This window comes from Vicia villosa, unplaced genomic scaffold (genome assembly GCF_029867415.1).
Source record: "Vicia villosa cultivar HV-30 ecotype Madison, WI unplaced genomic scaffold, Vvil1.0 ctg.000487F_1_1, whole genome shotgun sequence".
NCBI lineage: Eukaryota > Viridiplantae > Streptophyta > Magnoliopsida > Fabales > Fabaceae > Vicia > Vicia villosa.
In genome coordinates, this window is record NW_026705236.1 from 376,319 (window position 1) to 388,128 (window position 11,810).

Consider the following 11,810-nt stretch of genomic DNA (forward strand, 5'->3'; position numbering starts at 1 on the left):
ATTATGACCGCTGAATGACATTCAAGTTCTGATATTGGACAAAACCATGAATTCTTGTCTCCCACTAAATCATGGAACAACTTTTTGTCCCAAATACTAATTATCAAAAAAATATCATAATATCACTTTTTACTTTGTCTTTCTCATAATATTATAGTAAAAATTATATTATTTTGTATGATCCTAAATATATCAAATAAAATTGAGAAAAAAATTATTCAGTGCGTTAATCATCTAACACAGTACAATACCAAAAGTTATCCACTTCTTATTATGTAAATCAAAGGCACCCTATGTGACCAACTTTAGAAAAATGATCAAATTAGTGTTCTTATTAGAAATAGTCAGATACCGAGATCGAAAAATAAATTGTTATCATGGTTCTTGAATTAGTGGATCGCAAAGTAAAATGCTAAGATTTTAAAATAAAAAATAAAATCCTCTCTTTCTCTTCGAGCAAAAGCATTTTAATGAGATAATAAAAGTCTCTCACAATTTAATCAAAGGTAATTTGCATTGTAAACCTCTAGAGATTAGTAAAAGGTTAGATTTTCATTTTTTAGTTCTAAAATGTAACTTTTATTGAAATTACTAGAATACAGTATAAAGAATAATTTTACTGGAAACTCAAACTTTGCTGTGTTTTCGTTATATAGCCCATTTTGCTAGTCAGAAATCGGAATATTTTGATACTGTTCTTGTCTTGTTTTTTAGTTTTAAAATAGTTTTTTTTTTCTCTTTTTTCTTATGCTTGAGATTGATGTCAGAAAACCGTGTGTGTCCTAATAACAAATCATAGTAACTTTGTGTCGATGAGTTTAGTACATCTACTTAATATAAATCTAAGGTTGTCATGATGGCAACCCTAGCCACATGTCACCTTGGTAGCAACTCTAAACATAAACCCTAATTGTTTGTTTACTAATTTATCCCTACATTCAAAATAAATAATAATAATAATAATAATAATAATAATAATAATAATAATAATAATAATAATAATAATAATAATAATAATAATAACAATAATAATAATAAACAAAATAATAATAATATTAATAATATAATTATCTACTTAATATAAATCCAAGGTTGTCATGATGGCAACCCTAGCCACATGTCACCTTGGTAGCAACTCTAAGCATAAACCCTAATTGTTTGTTTACTAACTTATCCCTACATTCAAAATAAATAATAATAATAATAATAATAATAATAATAACAACAATAATAATAATAAACAAAATAATATTAATATTAATAACATAATTAATAGTATAATATTAATGAAAAAAATTAAGTATTTTTTATTGATTATATATATATATATATATATATATATATATATATATATATATATATATATATATATATATATATATATATATATATATATAACAATAATAATAAACAAAATAATAATATTTATAATATAATTAAAAGTAAAATATTAATGAAAAAATTTATTAATGGATAATTTTTTTATAAATTTTTAATAAATCACTCAACCATAATTTTTTGAGTTACAAATCTATAATTTCTAATATCATAAAATTTTTAAAATTATAATAAAAAACTAAAATTATAAAAAAAATAAATAAATTAAATATATAATTTCTAATATCATTAAATTTTTAAAATTATAATAAAAAACTAAAATTTTTACTTATTTCATTTATTAATTAATTAATTTTATAAAAAGATCATTGTCATAAATGATTAAAAATATTTTATTTAAATTAAAAAATAATATAACTGTAAGTAATAATAATTGATAAACAATTGAAATAAAAAAATCATGAATATTAAAAAATAATTTTTGTGTTACACCTTTTTTTTTTTAAATTCTCAACACTAACTCCAAGTCAATTCTTTTTATTACTAAATACATTTTGCAGAAACGGCGGAATAAAATCTCACCAAAAAAAAAAACGGTGGAATATAAGATGCTATAATTATGAATTTTGTTAAACAGAATTTAAGCATAGTTAATCAACTCACCTCATATTTTGTTAAATTGGTAGAGTATTATCTCACCCACATCATATTTGTTGAATTGGTAGAGTATTATCTCACCCAAAAAAAAAACGGCGTATTTCATTAATCACATTAATATAATATATAATTCATATTAATTAATATTTATAACTCCCAAATATATATTAATTCATATTTATACTAAAAAAACGGTGTATTTCATTAATCACATTAATATAATATATAATTCATATTAATTAATATTTTATAACTCCCAAATATATATTAATTCATATTTATACTAACATTTTCTTCTTCTTTATAAATACCTCTTTCTTTATCTCTATTTGACCATCTCATTATACACATATCTATATTTATTCATCCCATCACACACGATAATTTTTTAAACGATTACATTATTTGAATTAGTCAAGATGATAACAATGGTTAATATTGAAAACATATCATCAATATACCATATTTTGTATTTTTATTTTACATGATAAATTTTTTTCTTTATTGTTGTTTTTTTGTTTGTAGGTATCTTTTCATGATAACTCCAGTATGAAATTTTGGGTGGCAAACTTGAATTAACATGTATAAAGTGAATGGAATAGATGCACTGACAAACTGGCAAACTAATGACATATGCTACAAAATTTTATCGGATGGAACTTGGTACCACATTTTATTGAGAAAATTTTCTCAAGAGCCGTTTTGACCTCTCCGATTTAGATTTTTATTTATAAATTCTCTTTTCAACTTTTATTTGTTTTCTTTTATTTTTTGTCTTTTATTTTATTTTTATTTGTTAATATAATGGAATATGAGTTGTCCTTCCACTATTGTAATTTTTTTTGTTAATTAAGATTATAATTTTAATAAAAATATTATAGATTTTTTAATAAGATGGGATTGATTTTATTATTAATTTAATTAATATTGATATGGTATAAATCAATTTAAAGTTATTAATATTATATTAATTTAATACTTTTAATTTACTTTTTGATTGTATTGAAGAGAATTATATTAATATTTATCTATTTTTTCATATTATGGATCAATTATACTGGAGATTAAGATGTTTGTTTGTTGTTTTGTAGTTTTTTTTTTTTGTTTTTAATTTTGGGTCTTGACCCTCTGCCTCACCAAAATAAAGAAGAAAGATGTTTTTTTTTATAATGTTCAATATTATTATAATAAATTTTTGGCATTAAACATATTTATATTATATTTAAAATTTTATATATTTTTAAATTGATTGTATTGAACATGTTTATATTTTTAACCTAATTATATTTTGTGTTTGCTATGTTAGGAATTTGGATTAAAATACTTTTTACTATAAAATATTTTATTGTATAGAATTAAAAAAATTATTTAAAAGAAATATTCTATAATTTTTACTATAAAATACTTTCTATAATTTTTTTCTGCTGAATTGAAAAATTTCATTGTATTAAAACTGATAAGTTAGATTTTTTATTATTCATATTCTAAGTACACTTTTATGTAATTTAGACAAATTCTTGATTTCCCATTCAATAATAAATAATAATAAATAAATTATCTGATATTCTTATATATATATATCACTTCGTCCTTCATCATATTTCGTCTCAATTGTATTATATGTTGTAATAAGTATTTTATATTTTTTTTATGAATTATTCAATTTTAAATATAATGTAAAGAGAATGGTAGACCACAAAATATGAAATATGTAAGATAAAAATATATTGTATAAAATAAAAATAAAAAAGCTGCGAGTTAGGAAATAAGTGTATTTTTAAAATGGAGGTAATTTGAAAACATGTTAGACTTATTTAATGAGATTTTAATAAATTGATATTATTTTTCATGTTGTAACTTCTTTATTTATAAAATTCCACCAAAAACAGTAAAGTATAAATTTACAATATTAATTATAATTATTATGAGTATAAATTATATGTAATTATATTTACTAAAATATATATTTTTTATTTAATATAATATTTGAGGTAAAGATAAATGAATCCCGTGCAACGCACGGGCCACATATCTAGTATATGTTAATGATTATTGTTAGTTTATCCCTAAAGAATTATCAATAATTTATCAAACTATTAAAAAATACTAGTAGTTTTCATACATATGCATATATGCATCTGAATTACAAACAATTTCATAACTCTTAAAATTTCGAAACTGCACTGAAGTAACAATAATTAACAAGACATTGGAGGAAGATCATAAGGGTCATCATGGTGTTGTTTTCTGAATGCACTGCCACAGAAGAAGAAACCAAGAGCATGACCAAGCACAGCAACCAAGAACACACCTCCATTGAAGGACATAAGAGCCAACATAACCAAATAAGCCAAACCAACCCTAAGAACATGCAACAGCGTCTGAACCAGACCGGCAACAACAGGGTTTGAACCGGGTTTGATGATCCGGGTATGCGAGAGTAACTCGATGAATACAGACATGAAGAAAACAATCATCAAGGCCAATGCATACATACCAGAATTACCACCGGGCCAACCATCGAAGAGAATCAAAGCGTCCTTCCCCCAGAAGAATGTCATGTGCATCATCATGCCGTGCATCTTATGGCCCGTCATCATGGTTCCGTTGGTAGATGATGATGATGAGTTTGGTGCCATTGCCATTCCATCATGGCCGCCGTGCATATCCATGATTGCGTTTGATTAGAAGAGGTGCTGATGAAACGAGAAGGGTTTGTGAATTGTGGTGAATCTTTATATATTTATTGTGATGGTTCATTTTATTAATATTGGTAGTACAGTCTTTAATATTGTACTGCATTATATTTTTCTTTTGATGGAGTGATATTGTACTATATTTTTATTACTATATAAATATGATTTTATTATTTTTAAAATAAAAATTGTGATCTTGTAAAGAAAACTTTGTTGACTATAAATTAATTATTTTAACAATAAATTTAAAAGATCAATTTAGAGGTTAAATTAGATTTTATTGAATTTTAAATTGATAGGTTTATTGATTTAAATCTTTAATATCATTTGAATAATTATCAAAATATGAGTATGATCTATTACGTGTGTTTAGAAGTTTTTTTTTTTAACTTTGGATTGATAAAATATCTCATTAACATTATATAAGCATCTTTTTGGCGATTGTGTCGAGGCTACCTACGCCAAACAGGTTATTTAATAGCGCTTCTGGTAAAGTGCTAATAAAGGTCCTACAATTTTTTTATATATAATAACGTTTACGATTTAAGCGTTATTATCGATTCAGTTAAATTTTATTTAATTCTAACTTATGATAGCACCCGTGACAAAAGTGCTATTAATAAAGACCCTACAATTTTTTTAGTGAAAAATAGCGTTTATAATAAAAGTGCTATTACTAATTTAGGTAATTTTTATTTTATTCTAACTTATGATAGCGCCCGTGACAAAAGCGCTATTATAAATTTTGGAGTTACGTATTTAGTAGCGTTTTACATATAAGCGCTATTAAATAGGTGATATTATTGCTCAAAAATGTAGTAGTGAACTTTGTTCCTTGCCCTCTTAGTTGTCAATTGTGTAATGCCAAAGTGGAGGATGAATGACGCATTTTCTTTGGTTGTGCATTAACGAATAATTGTTGGAATGTTGTAGGGCTTGAACATGTTATCAGGCCGCGACTTGCCACTATGAATGAGGCGCAAAAATTGATCCAAGATATTTGTAGTAAGGAAGATTTCAAAGTAGCATGGAGAGTGGAAGTCATGGTTTGGGTGTTATAGAATAACAAGAACAACAAGATCTGGAATGAAGAAAAGATGGACACTAATCACCTAGGTCCGCAGGGATACCATTTGTGGAAGGATTGGTTCTTTGCCCAAGAGCCACCTGGGGATAACATGAAGAGAATCCAACACCAAAGTGCTTGGCAACCTCCACAAACTGGTTGGTTGAAATGTAATGTGGATGCGGGGTTTAATGACCAACTTAGCACGGCTAATAAAGGATTGTGTGTTAGAGACCATGTGTTTGCTGGTAAATTCGACACCAGGTTGTTGTTAAGAGAAATGAAAAGATTTTGAGAAGATTGTAAGCCTTCGACACAATTTGGCATGATTAATGATATCTGTCAAAGTCACCTTTGTAACGGAAGATGTTAGACATGGACTTAGAAATATTTTCTAAGTTGAATATTTAGTTCGACATAGGGGATTACTTCGACGGAGAAGTTAAGTTGGAGTGAAGGTATAACTACTTTTTGACCTGATCTGTTGTACTAAGAGACACATGGAGCTTCAGGGCAAGAGAGAAGCACGTCGAGCGCAACGTGGTGTGCTCTGGTCGAAAGACCGTTAGAAGCGGTTACATTGAATTAGTATATATAGGGATCTTAATGTATGGATTTGAGGTGTTTATTCGGTACAAAATTTCAATAATTTACACAAAGTATTTGCGTGTGACAAACGAGTCAGTCTGAGAATGTACGTAGAAAAACACCATATTTACATTTCTATTTCAATTTTTATTACATTTTCATAAATTTACATTCTCGTCATTTACATTCTTGCCATTTATCCTTCAATTGCCTTTACAATGTTCATTTTACAAGTTTCAATTGCTATTTTAAACAAGATATGTATAGATTAAACAAATTTCAAAACAAGAACTTAATTCATGTCGAATTGTTCTTTACCTTTTATGGAATTATTTCGAACATAAAGCACATGTCCTAGGATCAATCTAGTTGATCGTGTGAGTAACCAAAAGTTTTTTTTTACTTTTGGAAGACTAGCGCTTGTTTACCAATTTTCACGGTAAACAAGTTGGCATGCCCAGTGGGACCGTGCTTTATTGTTGATAAAATTGCTAACTTTTGCGGGTATTTTGTTATAAATCTTCTTTACCCTGTAGTATTTACGTTGTTGCATGAGACATAGAAGTGGTAAATTAACCACGCAAAACAAACGAGTACCTAAGCGAAGATACGTTAGGAAAATGGCAAGTTAATCTCAGCCAACGAACTAGAGTTCTCTTAACAATAATCAAATACCACCCCTAGTCTCTTCGACAGGGGGGCTACGGTTTCAGCGCCTGTATCAGATGTTATATTGTCCTCGACAAGTTTGGTGCCAGCGCAGTCGAACGCACAACTTTGTCCTGTTTTGACCTACATAGGATCATAAGTACCACCACGGACACTGTCATACCCCAAAATTTTCCCTCTATATTTCAAGATATTTTGGCTCGAGCAGTCTCCTCAGGCTCATACAATCTCCAATTGCTCAAAAGCTGTAAAAGAAGCAAGCATGTCCACTCTCCTCCTAAACAATGAAGACCAAAATTAGGGTTTTGATTTAATTAAGGAAAAGGGAACATCTAAGGCCTCAAGTGGACTTCATGACATCTCATATATCTCAGAGTATCCTCATACCAATTTTCAGGCTTTGAATCACAAGATTGCCTAGTCAACTACTCAGATGATCAACAGTCGACTATGTTGACCTAAAAGTCAACTATGGTCAAAATACAGTCAAACTTCAAGGTTTTTGGTCAACATCGAGAATTTGAGGTTACATTCATCATTTGATCAAGGGTTGATCATGATTCACCAAGGAAAGGTTCAAGATCATCAAAAGTCAATGATTCTAAATTAGGGTTTTTGAACTAAAAGTCAACTGAACTTTGACCATCCATAACTTTCACATGGTTCATCAGATATTGTCCAACTAAATATCATTTTGAAGGAAATTTCATTCTAAAAAATTTTGTCTCTCTAAGGACTTGGCCAAAAATACATCATTTGAGAGGTATGAGCCAAAACGTTACTGGTCCTTTTGAAAGTCAACAAAAAGTCACATTTTCTCAAAGAGTGGTACATGAATATGGTAGATTCAATTGAGATGAAACCAAAAGGAGATCGTAGAGTACATCTTGAGCTTTCCAAAAAGTCCTAGAATACCTTCATATGATCAAAATTGAGAGAGATATGAAGTGAACAAGTTGGTCAAATTTTAAGAAGTACATGGAACCCTAATTGAATAAGTTTGTATTTTTGGAATATTGGGCCTAAGTTTTGGACTTCAAACATGTCCATGACCTAAATGAGGACCCCTAAAACCATCCCCACATTTTTATCATTTTTATCATTTTTATTTATATTTATTTGAATTTTAGTCAATTAAAAGGCAAATAAATTAAGTAAAAATATAAAATAAATGGATAAAAATATGTGGCTTTGGTTTTGATCAAATAAAAGCCCAAATAATCCCCCTTGAAGGTCCAAAAACGTGCAGCCCTTGATATGGAGAGAGATGAGTCAAAAATAGAAAGATTTTATCATGTTTTCAATCAAGTTTCAATATTTCTAATAAGCCAAAGCCCAAGCCTTTTTGTTTCCCTAATTCACTCTTTATATACACACAAATACATTCAGCAAGGGGAGGACGAAAAGGGAGGAGCAAGAGGCTAGGTTTCAAAAGTGGCAAGATCTCAAAGAAGAGAGAAAAAATCGTGGGGAAGGTTCAAGCGAGTTCCAGAGCAAATATATCACTTCATTCCACTTATAAGGTAATATAAGGTAGGAACACATCATTAGATAAGCTCCATAATGCATAGGTTACGTACTTCATGTCCACCATAGTCATTCATATTCTTGAATTTGATATCTCATGTTTTAATGTGTTTTAATCGAATCTAACCATTTTGTTTAAGCTTCTAACATGTTATGGAAGAGATTTGGATCATTAGACTTGAGTTTTGATGCACATAATGAAAATCACCATTGTTAGGGCTCAAGGGATAAAAGGTTTCGGGTTCCTATTTTTAGGATGTTTTCAGGCAAAATATTGGCATACTTATGCTCAGGGAGAAGAATCGAGTCGATCCATGGCCTTGGTCGTAATTAATATGACCTATTTTACAAGTTTGTATTTTTGCAAGTTTGCTACGAAGAAATCGTAGCTAAATTCCAAGATTCTATAGCTAAATCGTGGCTGCAGACTTAAGTTTTTTAATTTCCAGATTCGCTACGAAAATTTCGTAGCTAATTGGCAACAGGCTGGAAGAAGAACCGCAGCTAATTGCAAGGATGTAAGATGAAGAATATGAGGACATGGCCGATCCAACGTATCTCGCTCCAGCACGTGCATGGTGTACTCTCCTTCTCCAACCGCCAGATCTCCATTACGCTAGATCCAACGCTTCTGAGAGCGCTTTCCACCGTAAACCCTCACAGACCTTCCGCACTGGATCAGGCGCCACTTTTTCCTATTTTTTTTATTTTTTTATGTAATGCTTTTATATTTGTTTACCTTCTCGCAGGTTTTGTTTATATCTAACAACTTGAAATTTCTTATAGGACTTACATATATTCATTGCCCCATACTTCTAGGGCTACTGGTCCTCACCACCCTATACTTCTAAGGCTACTTGTGTGATTTACACTTTCATCTATAGCATACACATTGCATCATCTCATCATATGGCATTTTCAACTAACCTTTTCAAGGATCTTAGGGATTTATGGCACACAATTTCAGAGTGTTATTATGGAAAGACTATCAAGAGCCAAACTTCTATCAAGGGGCAAGAGGATTTATTTTCCTCTAGCCAGATGCCTTCAAACTCAAAAGTACAATATCATGAATAAGAGGTTGTGACCCACTTGATATGGTGAGCTTGATTCTTGTAGAAGGGCATTCAAAGATGAAAAGTCAAAGTTCTTCAGACAAAGCTGAAACCAAATTCAATTTTAATGTTGCAAACTAGATTCCATAAAGATCCTTGAAAACACTGCATATGCATATCATATCATAACATTGCATAACAGGTTTTCACAACAAGTTTCTCTAATGGTGTGGATAGTCTGTTTGCCTCAAGGAAAGACTTTAAGAACAAGGAAGACCTTACGAACTTAGGATAGGTAACTCCTGATTGCTTGCTCAACTCAACATTCAAAATGCTTTTCACACCTCATATTTCAAAACACTTTCAAAGACTACACTTTGTATACATTCACACGAGAATCATTACAAAGTTAAAGTTCTTCTACAAAATGTTTTTCTATGCACACACTACACTCTTTCAAATAAATCAAACAAAAACAAGTGAGCTAAGCAATTAAGAGCCTATGGATAACCATGGATACAAAGGGTGTTAATACCTTCCCTTTGTATAACCTACCCCCCGAACTCAAGTCTTTTTAAAAGGTCTTTTCCTGTTCTTTTTGTCTTTCCTAAATGGGATAAAATAAAAGTCGGTGGCGACTCTAGCTATCCGCAACATGTTTTGCGAAATAACCAAATAAAATGTTAGTTCTCCCACCGTGTTACAGAACTGGCGACTCTGCTGGGGACTTAAAAAAGAGGGGTTACCTTAGAGCATAGATTACTTATAAATGTTTTCAATTGTTTGTTTTGTTTGCTTTACTTTTGAAGGTTTTGTTTTAGGTGTTACTTGTGTGAAAGATCCGATACCCGGATCTAGTGTACCTTAGGTATGTGGCAATAGACCAAGGAGACTGTACGGCATGTACCACTATGGTTGATATGGTAGCCATTGTTAGCGCGACCCTTTGGTTTGTACTGATGTTCCTTGAATCAGATCGAGGATAACATTAGGCTACCACATGGTGTCATTAAGCGCTAATTTGCCCTTAGAACCTTAGTTAAACTTAACTTTGACCTATAGGAAGTAGCGAGATGGCTGGCTTTGGACTCTTGACCGAAGTTGGTTGATACTCGAAGCTACACTCATTGAGATCAGATTTTCAGGATGTTTTTGGTCAGCCATTCGAGTGTTGTGCTGAAATAATGCCTTCAAGAAAGATATGTGATATGAGCTCCATAGAACCCGATTACTATTTTAAGACAGGTTGAACCAACTAAAGTTCAATGAGTCGGGTATCACCTATGGACCTCGTGCAAGCTTTTTAACCTAAGACTACTTGTGTGACTTGTTTGAATTCATTATCTAACAATTTGATTTCCTTGCAGGACTTGTGTATATCCGTTAGTTAACAAACTTACCTTCTCGCAGGTTTTGTTTAACTCTAACAACTTGAAATTTCTTGTAGGACTTACATATGTTCATTGCCCCATACTTCTAGGGCTACTGGTCCTCACCACCCTATAATTCTATGGCTACTTGTGTGATTTGCACTTTCATCTATAACATATACATTGCATCATCTCATCATATGGCATTTTCAACTAACCTTTTTCAAGGATCTTAGGGATTTATGGAACACAATTTCTGAGTGTTATTATGGAAGGACTATCAAGAGCCAAACTTCTATCAAGGGGCAAGAGGATTTATTTTCCTCTAGCCAGATGCCTTCAAAATCAAAAGTACAGTATCCTGAATCAGATGTTGTGACACACTTGATATGGTGAGCTTGATTCTCGTAGAAGGGCGTTCAAAGATGAAAAGTCAAAGTTCTTCAGACAAAGATGCAACCAAATTCAATTTTAATGTTGCAAACTAGATTCCATAAAGATCCTTGAAAACACTACATATGCATATCATATCATAACATTGCATAACAGTTTTCCACAACAAGTTTCTCTAATGGTGTGGATAGTCTGTTTCCCTCAAGGAAAGACTTTAAGAACAAGGAAGATCTTACGAACTTAGGGTAGGTAACTCCTGATTGCTTGCTCAACTCAAAACATTCAAAATGATTTTCACACCTCATATTTCAAAACACTTTCAAAGACTACACTTTGTATACATTCACACGAGAATCATTATAAAGTTAAAGTTCTTCTACAAAATGTTTTTCTATGCACACACTACACTCTTTCAAACAAATCAAAAAAAAAACAAGTGAGCTAAGAAATT

The 11,810-nt window shown here is 30.4% G+C and overlaps 1 protein-coding gene across 1 annotated transcript; it reads right to left on the minus strand.

The window, feature by feature from the left end:
- Positions 1–4,138: 4,138 nt before the first annotated feature.
- On the minus strand, positions 4,139–4,688 carry LOC131628879 (copper transporter 6-like). The gene has a single exon (XM_058899686.1). It carries the CDS (start codon positions 4,665–4,667, stop codon positions 4,194–4,196), a length of 474 nt encoding a protein of 157 aa, XP_058755669.1. The 5' UTR covers positions 4,668–4,688; the 3' UTR covers positions 4,139–4,193.
- Positions 4,689–11,810: the final 7,122 nt, after the last annotated feature.